The sequence below is a fragment of the Caloenas nicobarica genome, chromosome 13 (assembly GCF_036013445.1).
Source record: "Caloenas nicobarica isolate bCalNic1 chromosome 13, bCalNic1.hap1, whole genome shotgun sequence".
Taxonomy (NCBI): Eukaryota; Metazoa; Chordata; class Aves; order Columbiformes; family Columbidae; genus Caloenas; species Caloenas nicobarica.
In genome coordinates, this window is record NC_088257.1 from 3,865,017 (window position 1) to 3,891,271 (window position 26,255).

The 26,255-nt window shown below is 61.4% G+C and overlaps 2 protein-coding genes across 3 annotated transcripts; both read left to right on the plus strand.

Moving 5' to 3' along the window:
- Positions 1 to 340: 340 nt before the first annotated feature.
- LOC135994106 (alpha-2Db adrenergic receptor-like) lies at positions 341 to 1,747 on the plus strand. Its single transcript, XM_065644410.1, has one exon. The coding sequence runs from the start codon at positions 591 to 593 to the stop codon at positions 1,611 to 1,613; it is 1,023 nt and encodes a 340-aa protein (XP_065500482.1). The 5' UTR covers positions 341 to 590; the 3' UTR covers positions 1,614 to 1,747.
- Positions 1,748 to 5,635: 3,888 nt separating this feature from the next.
- On the plus strand, positions 5,636 to 21,365 carry GRK6 (G protein-coupled receptor kinase 6). 2 transcript variants are annotated; one of them, XM_065644409.1, is made up of 16 exons: positions 5,636 to 5,735; positions 9,030 to 9,125; positions 11,759 to 11,871; positions 12,169 to 12,246; positions 12,520 to 12,620; positions 13,911 to 14,003; positions 14,313 to 14,376; positions 15,016 to 15,156; positions 15,826 to 16,016; positions 16,785 to 16,822; positions 16,956 to 17,045; positions 17,137 to 17,345; positions 17,622 to 17,759; positions 18,012 to 18,149; positions 18,311 to 18,445; positions 19,244 to 21,365. In XM_065644409.1, exons 1-16 carry the CDS (start codon positions 5,684 to 5,686, stop codon positions 19,247 to 19,249), a joined length of 1,683 nt encoding a protein of 560 aa, XP_065500481.1. In that variant the 5' UTR covers positions 5,636 to 5,683; the 3' UTR covers positions 19,250 to 21,365. The 2 variants fall into 2 exon arrangements, with proteins under 2 accessions (XP_065500481.1, XP_065500480.1); XM_065644408.1 differs by having other exon boundaries at positions 19,985 to 21,365.
- The last annotated feature ends 4,890 nt before the right edge of the window (positions 21,366 to 26,255 follow it).

Genomic DNA, 26,255 nt, shown 5'->3' on the forward strand with positions numbered 1-26,255 from the left:
GGGTCAGTGTCACACCGCCCTGTGTCACGGCAGCATGCCGGTGAGCTGGGCACAGCACAGGGCAGCTGGCAAGGTGCTGTGGTGCTGCTGGGCTGGGGCTCAGCGAGATCCCAACTCAGCATGGCCAGGCAGTGCCCCCAACCCACCGGATACCCCGACAGTCACAGCAGAAGCCCACCCACTATGGTGACCCTGGCAGGAGCCCTTTAATTGCTGGCCATAACTGCTTCTCCCACTGCCCACAGATGTTTGGGCTCCTGCCAGCGATATAAGCCCGTCCCTCCCTCCCTCCTTCCCGCCGGCCCTCCTCCTGGGCTGGAACCAGCAGAGCCAGCTGGGCTGCCCTGGGAGCACTCAGGGGCTGCCAGCACCGCTGCTGCCCTGCATGCCTGGCCGGGTGACCACCGGGCCGGGACAACCTCTACCTTGCTGCCGGACCGGGTCAGTACGGGAGCGGTGATGGCCGGGACATTCCCCAGGGGCTCGGTGATGCCGGGGCTGCGCCATGAGAAGTGGTGGGGCGGTGAGTGGGGTGCGTGTGGTGGGGGGCAGCCCCATGGGGCTTTGTCCGTCTGAGGGGCTGAGCCAGCATGGAGCCAGCCGGTGCCCTCCCCAATGCCTCCGGTAACGGCACCGGCACCGGCAGCGCCCCCCACTCGCCAGCAGCCACAGGGCTCATCCTGCTGGCCGCCCTGGCCGTCCTGCTGGCCACACTGGTGGGCAACGTGCTGGTGGTGGCAGCTGTTTCCACCAGCCGGGCTCTACGGGCTCCACAGAACCTCTTCTTGGTGTCCCTGGCCTTGGCAGACATCCTGGTGGCCATCCTCGTCCTGCCCTTCTCGCTAGCCAACGAGGTGATGGGCTATTGGTATTTCGGTGGCCTGTGGTGTAGCCTGTACCTGGCGCTGGATGTGCTGCTCTGCACCGCGTCCATCGGCCACCTCTGCGCCATCAGCCTCGACCGCTACTGGGCCGTCACCCGGGCGGCCCGGCTGAACCTGCGCCGCAGCCCCGGCCGGGTGAAAGGGATGATCGGGACGGTCTGGGTGGCAGCGACCCTGGTGGCTCTGCCACCGCTGCTGCGGGCACGGCCGGGGGGCCAGGAGTGCCAGCTGAGCCAGGAGACCTGGTACGTGCTGGCTTCCTGCGCCGCCTCCTTCTTCGCCCCCTGCCTCGTCATGGTCGCCGTCTACTGCCGCATCTACCACCTGACGGTCCGGCGGACAGCCGCCCTCCTCGTCGTCCGCTCCCCACACCCCGCCGGAGCAAAGGGGCCAGGAGTCGGGGTGCCGGGCCGGCGGCGCCAGAGCCAGCACCAGAGCGTGTTGCTGTGCCGACAGCGGCTGGTGCGGGCACGAGAGCGGCGCTTCACCGTCGTGCTTGCCGTGGTGATGGGGGCCTTTGTGCTGTGCTGGTTCCCCTTCTTCTTCACCTACAGCCTGGGGGCTGTCTGCGGGGAAGGCTGCCATGTCTCCAAGCCCCTCTTCAGCTTCTTCTTCTGGATCGGCTACTGCAACAGCAGCCTCAACCCCCTCATCTACACCCTCTTCAACCGGGACTTCCGCGCTGCATTCCGCCGGCTCCTTGCCGTCCCCCGCCAGCACTGCATCTAGGGACACCAGGGACACCAGGGACATGGCCCCCAGCCCTGCTCACCACCAGCAGCGCCCAGTCCTGCTGCAGACCCCGGACTGTGGTGCCAGTGTGCATCGCAAGGTACTTTTTGGAAATGCGGGGCTGAATAAAACATGACGAAAGCCTGTGCCTGGGGCTGGCACCTGCCTCTCACTGGCACCTGTCGTCACCCACGTCACCCCACCCACCCTGCTTGCAGCATGGATGACCCACTAGTCGTGACAAATTACCAGCCCTGGTAAATGCCAGCCCACCCTGCTGCCAGGAACCCCAACTCCTCTGTGTGCCCATGGCCACAAGCCACGGACCCACAGCTGCTGTGAGGGGGGACACAAAACCCCCCACGTGGCAGCATCACCAGCACCGGGCTGAGCTGGTTGTGCCACCACAGCAGCGCAGCCAGAGCCCTGTGTGTCACTGCCAGGGCTGTCCCCTCTGGCTGCCCGTCAGCATGTAGCTGTGCCATGTGGTGGAGGCTCTGTAGGGGCACATATGTACCCCATGGTGGGGCTGGGGTGGGACACCCCACATTCTGCTCAGGCGCTTCACCAGGGTCTTGCTGCAGGAGGGAAAGGAGGAATGACATCCCAGTGCTGGAAAGGCCGTCCTCCCTTGGGAGACCGTGGGAGATGGGAACACATGGGAAAAGGCTCCAGCACAGCCCGAGGTGTGAGGGGCCACGGGGACAACCGTGGGTCTGTGGGTCAAAGACCCAGGGGCAGCCACATCCCCCCGGGAGCAGCAGCCGCCCTGCACCCGCCCTGCCCAGCTCCCAGCCTCGCTCCACACAGACACCCGGGGGTCAGGGGCTGCTCCACTTCTCCAGCTTTGCAGCTCAAAATAGAAAATCTCAAAACATCGGACTTTCACTCAGCTAAAAACAGCCTCCGGCGCCTGAGAGCTGGAGCCTAAGGAACGCTGCTCCCTGCCAGCCCATGCCAGCCCTCACCGGGGTGGGCACAGCTCAGCCACGGGGTCCAAGGGGCTGGAAGGGACTGGGGCACTCGCAGCAGTGAGGTTCCCTGGGCCATCCCCTGCACCCACTGTCCCCATGCATAGAGGCTCACGGCATGAGCTCTGGGACCAGTGAAGGCTCCTGGTGGGGATTGTGCTGGGACGGGGGCCCAGTGCTGATCCTCCAGGAGGCGGCTGGCCCCAGCGGCTGGAGCTGCGCTGGCACCATCTGCGGAAGGAGCTGCCCTATCGCTGCCGCCTGGCTTCCCCTCCCGCAGCCGCCTTTTGCCTTTTCACAATTAAAAAAATAGCATTTTGCTACTAAAAATACCCAGGGATACTTGGCCAGGCCAGCTCAGCTGGGAGACAGGAGCTGTCCTCGAGGGGCACCAGCCCCGTGGGCAGCACCCCGGGGCCCCGCGGTGCTCAGGCTCCTGCACCCTGCCCTCACCCTTGCCCGGCACTGCTGGGGCTGACCAGGGGACCAGGCACTGTCCCTCCTCCTGGGCAGGAGTGCATGGGATGCTGCAGGGCAGGAGGGGCAGGTTCTCCTGGCCTGGGCAAGGAGTTGCCAGCACACACAGCCTGTGCTGGCATCGAGGCAACATGTGAGCCACCGAAGGGATCTGCAGGCTGATGTCCAAAATACCAAATCCCGAGGGCTGTATGGGGTCTGGGGGTGCCTGGTTGCCCCCTTCACCCCAGGCACTACTGAGGTTCTGGGGTGCTCTGGGGAGACCTTCCCCACTGAGCATCTCCCACTGCATCGCCATCCAGCATATCATCCTGCCTGCAGCAGACTGGTTAAGAAGATCACTCCATCTGTCCACAGCAACCCTTTCCTTCCAAGTTTGTACAAACAGTCTGTTTAATCCACCAAGTTTGTACAAAAAGTCTGTTTAATCCTTCACAGCATGACCCTTATTCCTATCCTGCTCATGAACCACCGTGACCCCAGTACCTCTGGGAAAGTGGCTCCCCCCTGAGCACTGATTACTCCTGCCCAACTGCAGCATCTGTGCTCATCCACATGGAATTGCATCCTGCGTTTTCAGGCTGTTTTTTCAATTTCTCAAAATTATTTTGAATTACTCCTCTGATAGGCTTGGGTTCAGAGCCCCTCCCTCTCCAGCCACATCTCCTCCACAGAGCTAAAAACAGAGCACTGGTTACACCACCTGGGCTGCCACCAGCTCTGCTGGGAACACCAGGACCCCTCTGGACGCTTGTGCTGCTCCGGCAGCACCCCATGGCTGATGGCACTTGTCGGTGGTGGGAACAGTGCTGCAAAACATCAGCTGGGAGGAAAACAAGAGTGGAAACCTAAGGGTTAAGCAAGGAGATGCACGGAGGCAAAGTCATCGCCTTTGAAGCTCAAAATAAGCAAGTGCCACTTTTCAAAGGAAAGCAGCTCTAAAAGAAGAAAGCTCACGGTGTGAGCTCATCCCTCATGGCAGAGTGACACGGGAGATCACCTCCGAGGCAACTCATCCTCCTCCTCGTTATCGCTGTGGGTTCATTACCAGCAGATGCGACACCTCATCTCCAGGGCATGGCAGATCAGTCAGTACCGACTGCACGGGCAACGAGCATTTGGAATAATTCGTGCTGTTATCAGCTTTGCTACAGCCTGAGGACATGAACCTCTTCCCTCCTGCTCACCAGCACGGCCTGGCCAAGCAGCACTCGGGCCCAGGCTGGTCCCCACCAGCAGGTTGACATCAACAGAGACCAGCGGAGGGACTTGTCCATCAACACATGCTCCTCCATGCCCTGGCCACCACCAGCCTTGCACCCAAGGCGAGGCAGAGGGCATCACTCATGGGCTGGAGCAAGAGACAAGAGCTGTCAGAAGACAGAGGTGACATCTGCTTCTGGAAGGCAGAAGGAGCAGAAAACAGGGCAGGCACAACCGGCTAAGTGGTAAGAGGGTTAATGAGCAGTTTTACACTCAGGAGAAGCAGAGAGCCGGGCAGGTCATCTGCAGGGCTGAAGGACCACCAAGGGGCGCTTGAGGAAGACAGCTCTGCAGAGAAGTCAATGACTTCTTTGCTGGGGAGCAGGCAGGGAGAGGTCCCCATGCCGCAGCTTGTCTTCAGATGGGGTAAAGCTGCTGCCAACTGAAGTACCAGGGGAAAAGAGGCTTTCAGAGCAAAGCAATGGAGGGAAGAAGTTTGCAGGAGCAGCAAATGGAGCTCAAACTTTGAAATGGCACATGAGCAGCCCCCAGGGTCAGCCCCAGCAGGACACGGCTGGCAGCACAGTACCCCCAAAGCCAAGGGGGTGAGGCTGAACCACAATGAGGAAACCCCAGACCTCCACAGCAGCAGTGACCAGGTGCAGCACCAGAGCTTGCATCACCTGCCCTGCAACACAGGGACTGACCAGCACCAGACACATGGGTGCTGGGAGACCTTTACTGAGGCCACCACACACACAGGGCCGGGCTGTAAAGAGACGGAGAGCCCCCAAAACATGTAATCGCTTTTCAGAGGAGCACAGGATACCCCGAAGAGGCCCTCGGCACCCTACCCGCCCCCCAAACAAAGACCCACACCTGCAGCACTGAACTCTCACACTCCAGGGAACCCCCACCCCGCACTCCTTTATAAACAACCGCTCGGCCACACCCCCTACCAAACACCCCTATCACAACCCAGCCAGCAGCGGAGTGGCAGCTCTGCACCCAATCAGATGACGCGGAAGGAGGGTCTTCGGCTGCGATGGGCGCCGTTGGCGCTCGTCCAATCGGTTCCCGGAGCGGCGGCTGCGCTCCCTGAGTGACACCTCGCCCTCCAATAAGCACCCGCTCCCTCTTCCCGGCAGGGCTTCGCCAATGGCCGCCGAATGACGCGCGTTTCTCTCTCCCCGCCCCGCCCTCCCACACACCCGCCCGCCGCGGAGCCAATGGGAGCGCACCGACTCGCTGGAGGAGGCGAGGCTTCCTGGGGGGCTGGACCAATGAGAGCGCGGCGCGGGAGGAGCGTGGGCAGGCATTGGCGGGCTGTGCGCGGGTGGGCGGGGCGCGGCGCGGCGGTGGGGCGCGGGCCGAGCGGAGGGGAGCGGCGCGGAGCCGGCGGCGCCGCCCGGGCCCATGGAGCTGGAGAACATCGTCGCCAACACCGTCCTCCTCAAGGCCCGCGAAGGTGAGCGGTGGCGCCGGTGCCCGGGGCTGAGGGGGGGGCACCGCGGGGAGGCGGCAGGCCCGAGGCGGCGCTGGGGCAGGCGGGCCCCGGGCAGCGCGGCCGCCGAGCGAGCCCAGCGCCCCGGAGATGCCGGCCGGTGGCCTGAGCCGTGAGCCCGCCGGGCCGCCTCCTAGAGCGGCGTCCGCTCCCCCGCGCTGCGGGCTCCGGCCGTGTCTGTCCCCAGGGCTCAGCCCCGGACTCTCCCTCCCGAGGGGTCGCTGCGGGGAACGGGAGGTGACGGCGCCGCTCGGGCACAGGCCGTCTCGGAGCTCTGAACGAAGCCCCGGCGCTGCTCCGGGCAGGCGGGGGCTGCTCAGCGCCCCGTGCTGTGTGTGCTCCGGGGGGCTGCGCTCCCCCACGGCCGCCTCTCCGCGGGGCTCAGCGCTGCGGCCCCGCCTGCGCCCGCCGCCAGCCCTGCCCCTTCCAGCGGCTGCTCCTGCTCCTCTGGCACGGGGACAAACCAGCTCTGGGTGCCTTGGGAGAAAAAAGTCGATTTTAGGCTGATAAACCGCTGCTTCCCACACAAGGGCTGATCCGAAACTGTGGCAGCGATCACTTCTCCACCTTCTCACCAGCCCCGGCCCCTGCTCAGCTCAGCACCAGGGGCTTTGCTGTGGGGCCACAAACTTCCCACTGCTTCCCAGGCCATGGCTGGGTTCCACGGGGATGCAGGCAGTGGTGGGACTGTGCGGAAGGCACGGAGAAGCGTGCAGGGGAGACCCAGAGCTGGGAAGTCTGTCACACAGGAGCCTGGTCCTTTGCAGAGAAGCTCTAATTCAGCCAGGCGTCGTGGAGTTCATTAGATCGTGTAAAGCGGCAGGCAAGTACAGACTTTCCTGGCCCACAGCGTGCAGCTGACCAGACCAAACCATTTTGGAGCCTCAGGGTCCATGGAAATCTAGTTAGAGAGCTTTAGAGATTAGATTTGTGGGAGCAAAGAGCAACAAAATTAAATTTACACAGGCAGAAACATTTCTGAGCTGCCTGAAAATCAAGCTTAGTGTCGATACTTCAGGCACGGTGACCGTGGTAGACAATGACGTTACGGTTCGTAATGGCAAGGTTTGGTTCAACACCAAATCCAGACAAAACCAAAGAGCGGTATTTGGGACTTGAAGCTACATGGCCCTGCATCCCATAGGCCAAGTGACCAGGAGACTGACTTCCGTGGAGCCGTTGGCAGAGCAGTTTGGTGGCCGATGCAGAGCGAGGTATCAGAGGCTGCTGTGCTGCTTCCTAGTGCTCCTCCTGGGCAGGTGGTGGGCAGTTTGGGCACGGGCAGGTACAATCCGCTGGCACACCTGTGCCGCAGGGCTCCTGGCCCGCGAGAGCTGGGGGTGGCTGTGCTGCCTGGCCGTGGCTCTCCCATCCGTGGCTGCGGTGGCTGCTGGGGCAAGCTCTGGCAGCCGGTGTGACAGAGCAGAGCCATTTTGCTGGCCAGGTCTGGCAGCACCAGGTGCTTTGTTCCAGCCCAGCCTTTTTGGAAGCCTCTTGGTGCAGGGCTGGGGTCACCCTTGGGGGCTGCTGACAGCCACCATCAGCTGCTGCTATAGGGTCACCGTGCTCTGTGTTTCTTTCAAACTCTTCCAGGAGGGTTTGGCCCAGGGAAGGTGAAGGATCCTTCCCCCATCATCCCCCTTCCCTGCTGACCTCTGGCAGAGGGACAACAGACCAGCTTGGCGGTGTCATCAAGCCCTGAAGCTCCCCTGTGATGAGCTCTGGGTGGAGGTGGCCCACCCCTTGCCCCGTCTCTGAAACGAGGGTGCTGGGAGGTTGGCGTGCAGGAGACGAGTTCACTGCCTGGCTGTTTGCTGCGGCACCGCAGGGGCGGGGGAGAACCCTGCGTGACGGCGCTGGAGCCTCCTTTCAAAGCAAACAACTCGAGGAAACGCAAGCGGCTGGGCCTCGTCCTCCGGGTGCTGTGGGGCACAACTGCCTTTCACGGAGCACTCATGGGGGTGAGGGTGGCACATCCTCCTGTGCCTTCACTTCGTTGTCCCCGTCCATTTGGTTGCCACAAACTGTGTCTGACAAGGTGTCTGTGCTGCTGGTTTCTTCCAGCCCTGCTTACCCTTGAGTCACTTCCTTCCTGCGTTTGTACAATCGTGCAGCCCAGCTGCTGCTGCGGGGCAGACGGAGCACAGCGACCCACGGCGTGCCAGGGGCCGGGACCTGGGGCTGGCCCAGTGGCAGGCAGCTGCGGTGGCCCCGTCCCACCGGTCTGTCCAACCAAGGCCTCCTGCGCAACCCGGAGCTGGATGCCCAGGGACTGTGTCTGGGATTAGGGGCTGAATTGCATCTGCACTGGAGGAAAGTGTTATGAAAGTGTTTCTCAAGAGCTGATAAATGATGTTCAACCCCCCCTGGCTTCAGAAAGCCTTTGGCCCAACTCAACAGGATGGTTTAATGTGTTTCCAAAGGGAGGTGTGTGCAGGGTGGGGGAAGGCAATCCCTGGAGGGTGGCTGATCCCAGCATTTCAGTACTTAGTGCTTGCTATGATGTAAATTTTTTGGTCTATCTAGAAGCTTTCCCACCCCGTCCTACAGCACTGGGCATTTACTCCAGCAACTGAAGCTGGAATGCTATCTGGTTCTGGATCATGCTTTTCTGAGGCTGGCTTATCTCTGGAGAAGGGTGGGAGTGTCCCCACTTCACAGGTGGGAAACTGAAGTGAGGAGCCCCGGGCGATGCAGTGAGTTGTCTGTGGAGCAGGGATGAGAGCCCTGTCTCCCAGCCTCATGTCCTCTCTCTGGGAGCCCCTCCCTGGAGTAAGCAATCAGTCTGGAATGAGTAGGTGGCATGAACATCATTACTACAGCAGGAAGAGCTTCACACCAGCAAGACTTGGCCTGGAGGGGTGATTAGTTATGCAGAGGTCCTGAGGACAGGCCTGAGAGCCAAAAACTCTTGTGCAGGCAGAGTAAACTCTGGCTTTAGGCTCTCCTGCCCTTATTCTCCCATCTTATATACAACTTAACTGAGATGTCCAGGTGAAAGGTCTTCGTGTTCTGGGTTGGGACTTTGTTCAGCAGCCAGAGCGGTTTGGTCCATCCGCTTCCTTTGGCAGTCAGAGACTCCAAAGCTTTTTTTCCACCAGCCAGGAAATGGCGGTGCCACTTCAGTCTTGTTTTCCTTGCCTGGGCTTGCTCGTGTAAATGGACAGAGGGTGTCTCCTCTCGGCTCCTGGCAAGGTGAGGCGGCAACCAGACGTCCTTGCTTCATAACTCGTGGTACCGATTTTGTGTGCCCTGCAGGCGGTGGTGGAAACCGGAAAGGCAAGAGTAAGAAATGGCGCCAGATGCTGCAGTTCCCCCACATCAGCCTCTGCGAGGATCTTCGCCAAACCCTCGGTGAGATGCGGTGGTGGGCGGGAGCTCCAGAGCAGGGCGGGTGGGTGGGTGTTGTGCCCCCCAAAACCAGGCACACATGAAGGCGGTTGAGTCCATGAGGGTCAGGGACATATAATGGGGAATGTGTCAGCCAAAACCCATCCAGGATCACTCAGAGCTCAGAGTGTAGAGAAGAAGCAATAGGTGGGTAAGTCACAGCTGCGTGGTGCTCACCAGATAATCCCTGTTGATGTACCCGCATGCTTTCTAGACTGTGAAGAGCTTCACTAGAGATAATGCCACCTTCTTTGTGCAAACAGATCTGCTCGGTGTTGCAGAGCTCTGGAGCATCACTCTGGGGTGCCTTTGCATAAATAAAGGTCCTGCTAATGTCCTCTGGGCTCCCGGGCTGGGATTCAGCCCTGCTCTGCAAACCTCGGCTTCTAACACTAATGCAGCAGCTTTACTCAGGCAAAACTGGGTTCTTGCTGTGTGCTATGGATGAGGTACAGCTGGGCAGGGCTTGGCCTGTCGCTTCAGTACTGCACTTCATATTCTTCATGGTTTGAATGTTGTTTGTGTAGCAGGCTTGGCCCCGAGATTGTGTGAAATTGTTTTGAGGCATGGAGGGTGGGAGCACTCTGCTGCTTGGGAAGGGGAGCGCTTGTTTGAGTTGTCAATCCGGATCCAGCTGCCAGCTGGAGAGTGGAACAGCACTGGCCTTGTTTCAGAGCAGGTGTCACTGGGCTGAGTGAGTTTGGGAAGTTTCTGCAGCTCCAGTCCCCAGTTCTGCCCTGCCCAGGTTTTCCAGGTCCTGGCAGCTCCAAGGAGAGGCGTGATTCCATTTGAAGGCACAGGGGACTGTAGCACTTGGAATAACTCAATCTCCTTCATCCACACCTTAACCTGCAAGCTCACAACATCCTGGTGCTCTCCGTGTGTGCTGTGCACCACCACCTTGGTGCTGTGCACACCACACACCGCTTCTCGGGGCCGGTTTTGCAGCCAAGTGTGGTCAGATGGAGACTCTCGCCTTGGTTTTGCTACAAACTGCTTTTCTGGAGCAAGTTCTCAGGACTGAACACAGCTCTGGGTTTTCTTTGGAGTTCCCATCTTGGCCGTCCAAACCTCTCTCTGCTTCTCCGACTTGTGTGCCCCCAGCAGAGATTTCCCTCAGCTGGTGTCCATCCTCTGCCCACAGCTGCCCTTCCTGTGGGGGTCATGACACATTTTCCAGCACTGAACTTCATCGTTGTTGTGCTGCCCCTCTGCCGGTGGCTGTGGTCTGTCTGTCTCTGCTGTCCCACTGTCCAGGACAGTGACATTGTGATGCTTTGGGAGGCAGGTCCCTCCCAGCAACTGGCTGGCACTGCCCATGTCCCCACTTCTCATGAAGTGCTGCACCAGATGACAGCTGCCTTGCATAGCTTCTCCGTGGTAAAGGTGGCCCCGTTCCTCATGCTTGGGTCACTCTTTGGCTGGAGTGGTTTTATTTTCCCCTCGCAGCCTGCTAGAAAGGCATTTCCAGAGGCTTGGCAGGGCTGTGGCCACGGTGGGCTGGTTGCCCGCTGCAGAATTAAGCTTTGTGTGCCCTGACCACAGGGAACACCCTCGTGTGGGCCTGGGCAGCGGCGAGGGCGGCCGAAAGCTTCTGATCTCACCGTCAGCAAACTCCGGTCCTCCCAGCTGAAGGGAACTCCTTCCCCTTCAGACACAAGGAAACCGGCCGGTGCAGCAGAGCTGGCGAGGCCGCCTCCTCCCCCACCACAGCCCCACCATCTCCGCGCTTTCGTGCACCCTCAGGAAGCCGCAGCTTCCTCGGGAGAAACTGCTGCGCGAGGAGGGGAAGCCGGCAGTGCCCAGCCCCAGGAGCGCTGGGACATCCCCTGCACGCCGGCGGGTGGCTGCACATCTGCACCCCAGCAGCCCGCAGCCCTTGGTGGCAATAGCTGTGACACAATTCTGTTCTGGCTCGTGATCAGACAACATCTTGTGAGTGGAAGGGAAGGAAAAAAGCAGAGGACTGGAAGTACTCTGGGTAGTCAAAGGGGTTTGTGCCTGGGCTGCCAGACTTCAGAGAGGGCTAGGAGGAACCAGCAGGGAAGCCAAGCTCCAGAGGGCAGTAGGAGCTGGCATACAAGCAAGTGGATGTGCCATGGAGTGGAGAGTCTAATTGCTGTGTGCAGCATTAACAGGTCATCTCTGGAAAAGCTGCTTCTCATTTTGATGCTGCTGCTTCTAGCAGGGCCTTTGGGAATACGAGTGGTTTGTAAGAGTCATCAGAACAACTCTTGGCCTGGAAGATCTGCCTGAAAATGAGCTCAGCGTGTTCCTCTTGTTCCAAGGAAAGTTGTGTGTCTGGAGTAGCCAGTCGATCTCTGCGGGGAGAGGTTGAGACGAGAGCCTCCAGGCGAGCAGGAGATACCAAGGTCCCTGCTAGAAACAAGGGAGGCAGGCTGTACAGAACAGCAGCTCAAACCTCTTCCAGGGAAGAGGATCTTCCACAGGGAAATATAAAAGCTGGGTCATGCCTCTTGTCCCCGTTGGGTGCATTTCCCTCTCCTGGGGGTCTCAGGCTGGCGGGACCTGTGAGCAGCCGGCTGAGAGCTGCAGGCCAGGGCTGCAGCTGTGAGGGATCTTCTCCACCTTTGCAGAGCGGGACTACCACAGCCTGTGCGAGAAGCAGCCCATCGGGCACATGCTTTTTCGGCAGTTCTGCGAGACACGACCTGAGCTGTCACGCTGCATCAAGTTCTTGGATGCTGTGGTAAGAACAGAGCCTGTTGGGCTTCACTGTGGGAGGTGGGGATGTTCTCAGCGCCCTGGGCAAGGACTGGTTGGCCCTAAGTGGCTGTGACCAGGTACTTCTGGGCACGTAGGGTTTCCTGAAGGAAAAACTGGTGAGTTGCAGTTTCTCTAAGACAGTTGCTTAGGGAGCTGTTTGCTGGAGATGTGGTTTTCCAGGAAAGCCAGGGAAGCCTTGGGCAGAGAGTGTTGCTGCTCTGCAGTTGTTGCCCGGTTGCAGTGCTCGGTTCCTGCTCCTCATGCTGTTTGCTCTGTGCAGGCAGGGTACGAAGTGGCTCCAGACGAGAAGCGGAAGGAATGCGGGCAGCACCTGATTGAAAAGTACTTGAAGCCACATGTGAGTAAGAGGGTTGTGTTTGCTGCCTGCAGCAGCAGAGCAGTTGGAAGGCTGACAGCTGTCATTACCCGTGTCCTGCCACAGCAAACGTGCTGGGCAGGATGGTGAGGGCAGAGTACAGAGCTACCTCACCACCTCACAAGCAACCATCGCTGCTTTTCCCACTGGCCCTCAAGCAGAGGGGCACCTGTGTGTTGTTCCTGTGGGCTTCTCCCTCCCATCAGGACCCTTGGGCTCTGCTCTGTGTGTCTGACTCCATCCCTTTGTCCCCAGAGTGAGGACCATGTGCCTGAAGTCCCCTCACAGCTGGTAGATGCCTGTTGTGAGAGGCTGGAGCAGGAACCTTCCAAGGAGCTCTTCAAGGAATCCACTAAGTAAGTTGGAGGGCTGGGGCCTGCCTTCAGGTGGCACCGCGGCACAGAGTAGAGGCTGCAGCCATCTCTCCTCAGCCCCTGTGGTCCCTTCCTCCAGGAGAGCAAGGGTGGGTGCTAGGGCTGAGGCCTGGGGAGTTTTGGGCTGATGGTTTGCAGCACAGCTACAGGAAAGCAAATGCAAGGAGCTCCCGTGGGCTCTGGGAGCCACAGGCTGCTGCAGAAACCTCTGTCACTGCTCTCAGTCTGCTGTGAGTCTGAGGCTGCCATGTGGGAAGACCCCGTTCCAGCAAGCCTCAGCATCTGGCCCTGCTGTTCCGAGTCTTGTGCCAGGATCTCCTTGGCACCCATAGAGCAGAGCCAACAGCTGCAGACCTGGTGCCAGCTGTCCTTTCGCGCTGGCCACAGATGTGGCTGTTGTGGTTGGGTTACACTGCCTGTTGCTGCAGGGATCTAAGGTCACTTCTGTTCCTGCGGCAGAAGCGCAGAGGTCCTGGCTCCGGGTGCGAAGCGGAAGCCGTTAGGTAAACCGGGCTTACGGCCTCCACCCCTCCCTGAACAGTAGCTGGAGCACGTTGCTTAATCGAGTGCAGGGCTGTGGCAATGGGTTGCTGCAGCCTTCTGGGGAGCGTTAGCTCTGTGTGTGGTAGCTCGTGTCGCTGTCTGAATGCGGAGCCTCCGGGCTGGGCCCTGCCTGCTCTTGGCAAGCTTTGGAAAGGGAAGAGCCCATCCACTTCTCCTTGATGCATGTCTCCAGCGTAGACACTGTGTCTAAGGCTCCTTACTCCGCTGGGCAGCCCTTGCACTGCTCTCCGAGGAAGTTAGCTCTCTCGAGCAGGATCCCTGTGGCCTTTTGTGCTGGATATTCATCTGAAAGTGAACAACTCAGCGCCTGGTGCTGAACATTCCAAGCAGCTTTCAGCAGCTGATTACAGCCTTGTGTGCGCATTTGCGCTGTGAGCAGAGGGGCAATTGCAAAGAGTCCCATCGTCCCCCTTTGTCCCACAGCCCGGGCTGGTGCTGAGAAGCCACAATTAGCAGTGCCAGCCCAGTCCCAGGGTGCTGTGTTCGTCACAGCAGTGCCTCCAATGCACCTTCCTTTTGCATCAGGCTTAGCGTGGAGTGGGGGCTTTCGAGGCCAGGGCTATGTGGGTGATTCAGCACCAGGTTGGGTGAGGGGACAGCAAAGTAAACGGGCTTTCGGGGCTGCTCACCTCCTCTTTCCTTGGACCGCTGGCTTTTTCCACAGCTGTGATCAGCTCTCAGGACCCTCATGGCTCTGCTCTCTCCTAGGCTTATCCATGACTACCTGAGTGTGGCTCCCTTTGCTGACTACCTCGACAGCTTGTACTTCAACCGCTTCCTGCAGTGGAAATGGCTGGAACGGTAACGCTCCCTGGCATCGCTGGGAGACCTGCACCCTGCTCACGTGGGCTGCCTGAGGGTTCCTCGGGCTCCTTCCCATGCTGGGCCATGGCAGGAGCCAAGAGCCTGGCCTCTGTCTGCTCTTGCTCTCCTTCACAGCCTTTTCTTGGCACCATCAGTGGCCCCAGCCTTGCTTGCCTCACAGGGCAGCAGGTCTGCTTGAGCAGGGGTTTTGGGGTGAGCCGCAGTCTCGCAGGCCAGGGCACGGGAGTGGTTTGGGCTTCAGCCCCTGCTGTCTCCCATCTCACTCCAGTTTCCTTTGCCTCACAGGCAGCCAGTGACCAAAAACACTTTCCGCCAGTACCGTGTGCTGGGCAAGGGCGGTTTTGGGGAGGTGAGTGACCAGCATTTCCTCTGCATTTGGGGTACCAGGCAGCCACCATTGCCCGCTGGCAGATGCAGACCTGGGTTGGCCATCAGGGCAGCAAGAGCTGCTCCAGTGCCTGGAGGCAGGTGCTGCTGGCTTTGGGGGCCTGCGCTGGGCGCTGCTGTGCTCTGGGCATTGCAGGAGCTCTCAGTTCCCTTTTGAGGGGCAGGAGCTCCCCTGCCGCCAGGCGCTGGAGCTGCGGGAGGTGTTGCACAGGGCAGGTAACACGCGCCCCATGGTGTGCGCCGCTGCCTGGGCAGAAAGTCAGGTCTGTTGCTGGTGTCTTGGCAGGGGAAACTGCTCTCCTGAAAACTGTCACTGTCAGGCTTCCTTCTGTTGCTGGAGTGGCCCTTCTGTCTTCCCAGGCACCAGCCATGGTGCTGCTACACGTGGCAGGGACATCGCAGCCCTCTGCTGCTTATCTGTGACATCTGGGCATGTCACTCTTCCCTGTGTCCTTGCTTTGACAAGAGGCTTCTCGCTAACCTCAGAGTGAGGTGGGGACAGGGACGTCTGCCTTCTTGTACCTCTTTCTGAGAGCAGAACCTAGACCCCTGCCCTGGAAGTGGCAGCAGGAGGGTGCTGAGCCTTGTTCCCCCGTTCCAGGTTTGTGCCTGCCAAGTGCGTGCCACGGGGAAGATGTACGCCTGCAAGAAGCTGGAGAAAAAACGGATCAAAAAGCGGAAGGGAGAGGCCATGGCCCTGAATGAGAAACAGATCCTGGAAAAAGTGAACAGTAGGTTTGTAGTAAGTACATAGGAATTGCTCTCACTTTGCTGCAATGGTTGATTCTTCCTCCAGCCAACCAGCCCAACACCTCTGTGCTCCTCACCCTGCGTGGAGAGGAGGAAGCAGGACCTGCCCATGGGGTAGGGTCCTGGTGGCTGCAAATCTCTTGCAAGGCTGGGGTCTCTCAGGACCTCCTACTGCCTCCACGAAATGCTGTAAATGTCCCCACAGTCAGGCCCAAACACCCATCTGGTCTCACAGGCACCTTGTTACCTCTGGGGCAGAAGAAAGCAGCAAGAACTGTCTCCAGGAAGCCAAATGGGCAGAAGCCTGGCCCTGAGCTGTGTGGTGGGGAGCTCCCTGCCTGCACTGCGTTGCAGACAGCCTGAAACCTCCCTTTGTGGAGGATTCATCAGAAACTGCCCCGGGGGTTGCTGGTGGGTGCTGCTTGCCCTGGTGAGGAGCAGTTCTGGCTCAGGGAAATAGTGTCTGAGGAAAGCTGGGGGTGTGCTGGGGCTGCTGGGCACTCCCACATCCTCCCTGGGTTTGCACAGTTCCTCCTCTGCTGGCAAAGGGCCAGTCCTGCTGCCCTTGAGTGGCTGCTTGGGTGACAAAGTGCCCGTCAGAGTGTGGGCACCACCCTCTTCCAGCTGTGTCTTCTAACAGCCTTTCTGCCCTGAATTGCAGGTGAGCTTAGCCTATGCATATGAAACTAAAGATGCTCTCTGCCTAGTGCTGACCCTCATGAATGGAGGGGACCTCAAGTTCCATATCTACCACATGGGAGAAGCTGGCTTCGAGGAGCCCCGGGCAGCTTTCTACGCTGCTGAGATCTGCTGTGGCCTGGAGGACTTGCACCAGGAGAGAATAGTGTACAGGTACACGCTGCCTGGTCCCTGCTGGGAGACCTTGTACGGGCTGCAGAAGCAAGAGGGTTCCTGCTGCTCTTACTAGCCCAGCTGGGTCTCTCTGCTCAAGAAAACAAGCTCAGGCTTGAAAGCAGCGCAGAGCTGGGTGAGTGGAGATCAGGAACAGAAAGCACAGGAAAGCTTAGTTTGGCTTCCTCGCACTGGTAAATGATCACCAAGAACAGGATGTGATTGTGCTGGGAACACCTCGGGACAGGCACTTGGGTGCTTAACTTGCTGGGCAGTGTTGACACTAGAACAAAGGAGGGTACGCTGCCCGAAATCCTCCAGACTGAGAGCTGGACAGGAGGAGAACAAGCTGGTTGTATGACTGTACTCACCGGGTTGCGTGATGCTGCATTAGGGATAATATGGCTGAACATGGAGCAGAAGGTCCCTTCTAGTCATGCCCTGTGCCTTGCCCTGGGACAGGACAAGCAGAAGAAGCCTCTGCTCCTTCTCTCTTGCACTTGTCCTGTAGTGAGTTCTGCACCTGCAAGGAGGGAATCAGGCACAGGCCCACTGCTTCCTCGCGGAGGGGTGAAGGTTGTTGTGCCTGGCCTCTGCCTGGGAGGGGAGAGCTTGCAGGGCAGGGGTGAGGGGAAGATTGTCTGTGTGCCCGAGGCAGGGGCATTGCATCCCTCTGCTGCTTATCTGTGACTTCTTGAGATGCCACCGTTCCTTGTGTCCTTTGCTTTGACAGCTGGCTTCTTGCTAATCAAGTCTCTTCCTTCCTAGGGACCTGAAGCCAGAGAACATATTGCTGGATGACCACGGTGAGTGCAGGTCAAGAGGAGCCCTGGGCCTGGTTCCTTCTCTCTTCTTGTGCTTGAAACAGGTTACTCTGTGTTCTTAGCAGCTTCAAATGTCCCTTGACCTTGTTGTGCTAACTCGCCCCCTCCTCTGCAGGTCACATCCGTATCTCAGACCTGGGGCTGGCTGTACACGTGCCAGAGGGCCAAACGATCAAGGGCCGGGTGGGGACAGTTGGCTACATGGGTAAGTGGCCCTGATTTAATCAAAAACTGGTCTCTGACTGCACCCACACTCTCCCTGCCCTCACACATCCCTCACCCCTGCTCCTATGTAGCTCCGGAGGTGGTGAAGAATGAGCGCTACACGTTCAGCCCGGACTGGTGGGCTCTGGGCTGCCTGGTGTACGAGATGATCGAGGGACAGTCCCCCTTCCAGCAGCGCAAGAAGAAGATCAAGCGGGAGGAGGTGGAGCGGCTGGTGAAGGAAGTGCAGGAGGAGTACTCAGAGAAGTTCTCGCCCTGCGCCCGTTCACTCTGCACCATGGTACGAGTGTGTCCCTGTCCCTTTGCTCCCACCACCTCTTTGCACGCAGCAGGAGAACATCGAGACTGCTTCCTGCAGAGGTGCTGGTGGCAGCTGGGGTCCCTTGTCTCTGATAAGGCAGCGCAGGAGGGTCCAGAGTGCCTTAATTCCTCGCTCCCCCAGCTGCCCGACAGGCCCTGCTGTCCCTAGAGACGCTGCAGGAGCCTGGCCGACCTCAGGGCTGCCCCTGCCCAAAATGCCCTCCACCCGGGACACTGATTTCTTTTGTGTTTGCAGCTCCTGTGCAAAGACCCTCTGGAGCGCCTGGGGTGCCGAGGAGCTGGGGCCAAGGAAGTAAAGGAGCACCCTCTCTTCAAGCACCTCAACTTCAGGAGGCTGGAAGCGGGCATGCTGGACCCCCCCTTCAAGCCAGATGTAAGTGACTGTTCTGTGCCCTGACCCCTTTAGCCAAAGGTGCTGTCAAGGGAAGTGCAAACCCCAGGGTGGCTCACCTGAGGAGATGGCATCCGTCCCCTTCCCTCTCATTTCTGGAGCCTGGCAGAATGGGGGTCATGCAAGCTCTGGGCTGCAGGCAGAAGGGGCCTGAGCTTGGCCACGAGCCACAGTTGTTTGAGGTGGTGGCATCGTCATGGAGCCTGGCATTAGAGCAATCTTTGTGCTGTTTAGCCCCAGGCCATCTACTGCAAGGATGTTCTGGACATTGAGCAGTTCTCCACAGTGAAAGGGGTGGAGCTGGAGCCCACGGACAATGACTTCTACCAGAAGTTTGCTACAGGAAGCGTGCCCATTCCTTGGCAGAACGAGGTAGGTTTTGCAGGACAGGTCTTCGCTCCTGCTTGTGCCCACCGTGGCCAAGTGCAGTGTCCTGCAGGGTTCGTGCCGTCCCTGCTGCTCTTGTGCTCTGCTGAGCTCTCCGTGACGGGCTTTATGTGGCAGTTGCTGCAACCATCTTTACCCTCTTCCAGATGATCGAGACGGAGTGTTTTAAGGAGTTGAATGTCTTTAGCACAGATGGCACGGTGCCCCCAGACCTGGACTGGAAAGGGCAGCCTTCTCCACAGCCCAAAAAAGGGTTACTCCAGCGCTTATTCAGCAGACAGGTAAAGAGTATTTGCCCAGCAAGTCTTCTAGCAGCAGTCTGCTCCTGCCTGTGGCAGGCAAATCTGGCAGGGAGGTGGGCACGAGGGGGCAGCAGGCAGAGTCTCCCCCTGTGCTGGGCAACAGGACCCCAGAGCTCTCAGGGGGACCCACGCAAGGCTGCAGGGAGCCAGCCCTCGCCTGGCAGGTGTTCCCTGTGCTGGGGGAGTCGAGGGGGCTGGGATGGAGTGTCCTGGTTAAATGTGCTGCAATCACACAGGCAGAGGGGTGTTGTTGAAGGCACTGAAGTAGCAAGTCTGCTCCCTTCTTCCATGAATAATACCATCCCTGAAGAAGACCTGGCTCTTGGGACGGGCTGTGGGGGCTCCTGAGTTCCCCAGAGCATTTTTGCCAGACCTTGAGCAGGCAGAGAGAGAGCAGTGCTTTCGAGGGATGAGGAGAACGGAAACATCTTGCAGCTGCTCTGGGCTTGCCTGCCTGCCTGTCTCCTCTGCCCAGAACAGTCTTTGCCTTCTTTTCAGGCCTGGCAAAGTCTGGGCTGCTGCCTCCCAACAGCTGCTTGCAGCTGTGGGACTCCTAGTGTGGTTGGCTCTGGACCCACTCTCAGCTGCCCGGTGCTGACTCCGGCTTCCACGACGAGCTCTGAGTTGTGTGTCGCTGTTCAGTGGGCTGCCCGAGGCAGGGCCAGCTCTGGGCTGGGATTCCCAGCCCTTCCCGAGGCAGGCAGGACCTGCCAGAGGACGGGCAGCTGCCTGTGGCAGGGGTTGAGCTGTGATTTGCCACGTGTTTTCTCTTTCCAGAGATGAGCAGTCTCTCCTGGCTGCTCTGCTCAGGGAAATACCCGGTGGCCCACGGACATGGCAAGATCTGGGAAAGAGGAGTGTTGTCCTTCAGTGCCTGACCCCTTCCCCCAGCAGAGCACAAGCTGCTTGTTGTTCTAACTGCTCCCTGAGCCACTAATCCCGCTTCCCTGCTCTTGCTGCCTTCCTGGGGGAGGCCTTGTCCTCAGATTGAGCCAAAGCTGCCCCTGCGCTGCTGCGGCTGGGAGCTCCGCTCCCAGGGGGCTGTGGGAAGTTCCCTTCACTCCTCTCTTCAGGTGTCCAGGACACACAGAAGGGTTGAGAAACCATGAAGGATTTGGCATTGCCCCATGCTCAGACTCCCTCTCAGTCCAGCAGAAGGGGCTTCAGCTGCTTCTGCAACCGGCTGAGCCCCAAGTGGAGCAGATGGGCTGTGCTGACACTGAGCTGGGTGCCTGTAGTCCATGGAGCCCATCTTCCCAGCTTCTGAGCTAGTCAGCTGCGTGCTCACCAGTCTGTCTGCCAAGAGCTGAACCCCCAAATGCAGTTTGACTGTTCCTCTGCAAACTGGGGGTCCCCTCCAGCCCCTTGCCTCCATATAGCTCTTCCATGTGCAGGCTGCGGGGGGCCTGGCCCTTCCCTGCCAGAGAGCAGCTGCAGGCTGAGTTTTGTGACCGTGCTCACCCTCTGCTTGCTGTGCTCCTCTCTCCCTCCTCCCTGTCCTTGCCCTTCTGACTTCAGGACTGTTGTGGAAACTGCAGCGACAGCGAGGAAGAGCCCACCCGGCTGTAGAGCACAGCTTGTTCTCCAGCCCCTGGGACCCCATTGCCTCTCCAGGTGCCCAGCAGGACAGCAGCCCAGCCTGAAGGACAAAAGTAGCAGCGGCTCTGCAAGGTGGATTTGTTTACAGCTTTACTCATCTGTATTTGAAGACTGTGAGGATGGCTCCAGTGCTGGCGGCAGCACGCGGCTCGGGCCGAGGTGTCTCTGGCCGTGGGCAAGCCCTCGTCCCCAGCACAGACTTGGACCCTTCTGAATCTGCCGCTTGGGATTGTCTCATCAGCTGCCGCTCCCCTCCTGGGCCCGGGGAGAGAGGGAGCGATTGTGCTGGCGTGGGCCGAGGCCAGGCTGGAGCAGCTCTGCTGACACATTCCACAGTGCCAAAGCAGCACTGCAGGGTTGGTGTATATTTATATACGTTGGTCTGTACATATCATATGTTGGGTTTTAATCTATAGGTGGGGGCCTGCACTGCCCCCACCCTGTCACAGGCACAAATGTCCTCCTATGGGGGGAGTGACAGTCCCAGCTTTGTACCAGGGAGTCCTGGGCAGAGGCCTCTGTGCCTTGAGGTGTCTAAAGCATCTTTCCTGGACCTTTCTGGCCGTGCTGAGGTGACCCTGGCTCCAGCGGAGTCCATTGCTCAGCCCCGAGGCACAGGAAACCGCTGTGCCAAAGCGTCTACCATTGCATCCTGGCAGCAGAACGTCACTGCCTCATCCCCGCTTCCCCGTCTGCTGGAGCCTGCTTCCTCCTGCCTCGTCTCGCACATGCTGCCAGCTCCGCGGAGCTGATCTCGGACTCCTCTCCAGCCCACCAGCAGGCTGCCTGCGGCACCTGCTGGGTCCGAAGGTTCAGTCTGATCCCCAGCGTGGAAAGGGATGGCCCCAGCACAGTCCCGCCAGCTCTGGACCAGCCATCTGGGGATGCTGCAGTCCCCAGGCCTAGCTTGGTGTCAGAGGAGCAGGAACACAAGGAGCTTTGCTCTTGAGGATCAAAGCCATGGTAAAAGGATCCCAGGGTCGTGCTGTGAGCTGTGACCCAAGAGTGAGCGAGGCTGGGGCCGTCCTGCTGTCTGCACCAGCTCAGCCTGTGTCCCCACAGGTGCTGGAGACCCAGCACAGTTCCTGTGCCTGAGGGCGGGAGTGGAGGGGCTGGAACCCTGCGTGTTCCTGGGGAGCAGCATGGGGCTCAGCCCCCCTCTCTGTCCTGCTTGTCCTGTCTCTTGTGCACACCTGTCGCAGCTGTGTCCCGAGCAATAACTCATCTCTTCTGTGTGTATGTACGCACATGCGTGTGTGCCTGCATGTGTGCGTGCTGCTGCCTCGTGCTCATTCTGAGCCAGTACCCCAGGGGGGCTGAGCACCTACTTGGACCTGTGGTATCATTCGCTTGCCTTGCACTAAAGTTGGAAAGTATTTAAATTTTTAACCTTTTGTTAAGTGTATGATTCGCCATGCCTTGCATTGCTGTAGCATCAGGGGAAGCCTGCTCCAGGCTGTCCAGGGTTGGTGGCTGTAAGGAGGGGAGAAGCAGGGACCCTGTTTCTGGGCTGCTGAGGCTCTGCTGGTGCTGAGCCCCAGGGACTGTGGGTAGCCCTTGGTGGTTTCTGCTGGGTGGTTTGAGTCAGTGCAGGGGCATGACAGGCACAAGGCTGTGTGCTGCTGGGATGCTCATGTCTGCTGCGGTCCCCTTTGGGGCATGTCCCCCCACTCCCATCTGCTGTCCTGGGCTGTCACAAGTGTGTGGGGCTGGGGGCAGAGTCCTGCTGCCCTCCAGGCACCATGAATCGTATCTTCAGGGGGAGCCGTGCAGAGGTGAACCTTGTGCCATCACTGAGCACTGCCCCCTTAGCCCAAGGGACAGCCCCTTGACTTGGGGACACAACGTGAGCAGGGTTAGGGTCAGGACAGTCACTAAGGGGGAGCAGCCCGGTCAGGGCTGGTGGGAGGGGGGGTTGGGGTCCAAGGCCGGCAGCAGCATCGGCAGCCTCATGCGCAGCGCCGGGGGGGCCACACACAGCTGCACAGGGATGAGAATAGCAAGTGCGGCTGGGTAGCTAGGGAACAGTTGCTATGGGAGCAGGCGAGGAGGAGTTCTCACACTCGGAGGGGGCATCTTGGGGTAAAATCCAGGAATTTTCTGCAGCCGTGGAAGGAAGGCAGGCAGGCGGGGGGATGGGAACTGCCCGGGGATTGCTGCTCCCACCGCACTGGCCAGGGATGCTCGTGTCACCCTCCTGGCACTGCCTGGGCTGTGGCACCTTGGCACAGAGGTCCTGGGGTCACCAACATGTCAGTGGTGTCTGTCACATGGGCAGCCTGGCTCTGTGGGCAGAACTGGGGTGTGGGCAGCCTGTGGCCCAGCCATGAGCGTGGTGTGGAAGGGGCTCTGCCAGCCCCCAGCTCTCCCCCTGCCCAGTGGTGTCCCAGCCCTGGCATTTGGGAAGTGCCTCTTCTCCATCCCTGTCCCTGCTGTGGGGCAGCAGGGTCTGGGCACAGGGGTGCTGGTGCACAGCTGGAGCCACAGGGTCTGGGCTCTGTGGACACAACAGGGCCTGGGCAACTCCAGGTGGGCATTTGGGGTGTTGGGGGGTCCTGGGCCCTGCCCCGAGCCGTGTGGCTGTGGAGGCAGCACCGGCACACGATTTTCAAGGGTGAAGGATGCTCTCAGCTGTTGCCTGGGCAACAGCTCCTCCTCCAGCCCACCATGTGGCTCGGGGACCGCTCCCCCGCCTGCCTCCCCCCGCCGCCGTGGGGAAGGGGAAGGCAGCTCCCGGCCCCCGGTGCTGGTGGGGCCGGAGGCCTGGATCCCCCTGCTCACCCTCACCCTGGCCTGATGATGCCCGTGGTCCTCGCCATGCCCCCCACCTCTGCGCTACCCATGCCCCGAGGGAGCACCCCAACTCCCGTGCATGGCCGCAGCCCCCTGCCCACCTTGGGTGCGGCTTGGGCACCCCCGCAACCATCGAGCTGGCACCATCGGGCTGCCGCAGCCACACTGTGAGGTCCGGTCACAGGAGACAAGTTCCAGCAAGGTGAGTTGGGGCCAGAACCAACGAGGCGGCCGGGGGAGACGTGGCCACCATGGCCCTGCACTGAGCGAGGTGACAGGGCTCGGCCAGCTGCCCAGCCGTGGCACGAGTGGGCTGCTGGTGCCCAGCATCCCTGGGTGGTCCCCTGGCCAGGACGGAGGAAATCCTTCCGGCAGAACAATGCGCTGTGTGTGCGGCTGCAGCGGGCGCCCGCCGCCCTGCCCACGGGGAGGAAGCGGCGGCGGGGTCATGGCCAGCATGGGGCACCCCTGCTGGGCACCCGCACCCGGTCACCCCCCTGGCTTCCGGGCCTGGCACAGAGCAGGGCAGGGAAGGGACAGCGGGTGCTCTTGCCTCTGAGCTGGGCACAATCCCAAGGCGCCCGGGGGGGTCTCCCTTGGGGACCGTGACCACCAGGCACAGCAGAGAAGAGCTGATGCCGTCTCAAACAGCAAATGGCTGGGGGAGCCCTAGTGCAGGGGAGGAAGCGCTTGGGCCAGGCCAGCGAGCAATCTGCTCCAGGGCAAGGGCAGCCCCAAAGGAGTGAGGTGGCCCAAGGGCAGCCTGCTGTGTCACCTAGTGCCACCTCTGACCCCCGCTGTCCTCGGGGCCAGGCTGGGACCCCAACCCGGCACAGCCACGTGTCCCACTGCAGCGTCCCAGTGGGCTAGGGCCGTGGCGGGGGCCATTAAGGTCGTCACCCTGGGAGAGCATGTGGCCATCACCCCCTGAGGACACTGCGGCTGGCACCAGGGGCAGTGGGTGGCTGGCACCCCCCGGCACCCTACAGCCACCCCCTGGCAAGTGCATGGCCACCGAACGGGGGACACCATGGCATCGCCCCATGGGGCATCGCAGGGCTGCCACCCTACCCGGGCGCTGGGGCTGTCACCCGGGGATCCCCAGCCCCCACCCCGTGGGGCTCCCGCGGCCACTCCCGGGGATGCCACGGCCCTCACGCCGCCGGCATCCCGCGGCCATTCCCCGGGGAGGGGGGAATTCCCTTGGCCGTGCCCGTTCCCCTCGCCCCGTGCGGGGTCCTGCCGGTAGCCCCCGCTCGGCGGCGGGTGCCAGGAGGGGGTGTGGGGGGCCCGCCGGCTCCCGGTCCCTCCCCGAGCCGAGGGCGGGGCGGAGCGGCGGGGCGGGAGCCCGGGCGGGGCGGTGCGCGGCGGCGGCGCGGGAGCGCTCACCGGAGACAAAGGCAGCGCCGGGAGGCGGCGGCGGCGCCGCGCACCGGGCCCCCTTCCCCCCCACCTCTCGCCGCCGCCGCCCTATGGAGCCGCCGCCCGCCGCCTGAGCCACGTGCACCGCCGGTAACGGGAGCCGCGGAGGGAGCGGGCGCGGCGCCTCCGCCTGTTGCGCGGCGCGGGGGCAGCGGGGCGGGGGCGCGTGGGGCCGCCGGCACCGGGAACCGGGGGCCGGGGCGGAGGCGCGCGGCGCGTACCAGGGCGCGTGCGTCCGGTCTGTCCCCGGCGGGCGCGCGACCCGAGGTGGGAGGAGGAGGAGGATGAGGAGGGGGCTGCCGCGCCCGGCACCGGGAGCGGGGAGGTCCCCGCCGCGGTGTCCCCCTCCCGCCGGAGGCACCGAGCGGGGATGCGCCGCGGGCAGCGGGGCCCGGCCGGGGGCAGCGGGGCGGCCCGAGGATACCGGCAGGGCCCGGCGCCGAGGCTGCTCCCAGCCGGGCGGCCGGTCCGCTCCCCGCCCGGCGTGGGTGTCTCCCGGCTCGGCCTCGCGCCTCCCCCAGCCCGCACGTCCCCGGCTCCGGCAGCCCCGCTCCCCCCGCTCCCCCCAGCTGCAAAGGCCCCCGGGCCTCAGGCGCCACCAGCCCGCCCTGCCCCGGTTCCCGGTGTCCCCTCGGCCGTTTCTCCGGTGCTCGACCCACGGCCGTTCCCGCACGGTGCCCCCCTGGGGATACCCAGGCTGCCGGCGGGGAGCCTGTTGCAACCAGGGCCAGAGAGCTGTGCCCACACCAAACTGGCCTTAGCTGGGCAGCGGTGGAGGATTGGGGCACCCCCTGCCCAAACACCCACATCCCGACGCTGCCTCTGCCTCCGCTTTTGTCTGCGTGATGGAGCAGCCTGTGCTGCCCACAGCTGCCCGCCGGAGAGCGGCCAGGGCTCCCTGGCGCCTTCCTTCCCCATCCCTCCTTCCTTCCGGCTGGGCTTGGCCCTCTGGCCCCGCTGCCGTTCCCGCTGCCCCACCAGACCCCTTGGCACACGGTGACCCCACCATGGTCCCCTCGCTGGTCACGTGGCCCTGCCCCACGGGATGGCGGGGACCCCATGCCCCTTCACCCTTTGCCCAGTGGAGGCACGTTGGAGCGGCGGCACCTCTGTGGTCACTCTGCCCTCAGCCGCCACTGCTCCAGCGCTCGCCCCGCTCCCTGATGGCAAGCCCGTTCTCTCCCACACCGCGGTAATAATAATCCTGATGGGTGCTTACGTGCCTGCCTGTGAGCACCCATGGGTGCTGCTCCCCGCTCCCTGATGTGCACAGCCCCCATCAGCACAAGTTGTCCCTGTTCAGTGCTCAGCTCGATGTGACCGAGCTGTCAGCCTGCCTAAAGGCAGGGACCTGGCAGAGGTGACAGTTCCCATTGGCACCAAGCCCCCCTTTCCTGCATTGTTGTGTCGGGTGTCACCATCCCCTGACCCACCTTGGTGGCCGCAAGGCCAGTGACGGCCACAGTGCATGTGCTCCCACAAGCACCACGTGCCGCAGGCAGCGGTCCCCGGGGCACCCCACTTTGGGCAGCGCAGGGGCCGGGGTGCCCAAGCTCTGCGGCCGATTCAGGGTGTGCTGGGTGGATAGGAGGAGATGCCAGTGGATGCCCCGTGACCTTGAGGGCATTGATACTGAGGGCCCACGGCATCTGTCTCCCACCCTGAGGTACCCGGCAGCACCATGGCAGGGTGCTGGGCGGGTGTGCAGGTTTGCAGCCGTGGGGGCGACAGCAGGGGCTCGCGTGGGGCTGGACACAGCTCCACGCCGGCCGCGGGTGCCGCTGCGCATGTGGAGCGAGTCACCATGGGAACGGGCGGCCGGGTCCCCATGGCGCTCACGCTCGGGTCTGTCTCGTTGCAGGGCCCCCTCCCAGCGATGGGCAGCAGGACCCTGCCGGCCCCATCCCCCTGTCGCCCGCCCTGCCAGCCCCCTGCCCCACCACCCACCCAGCGCACCCAGGCCTGACCCACCCGC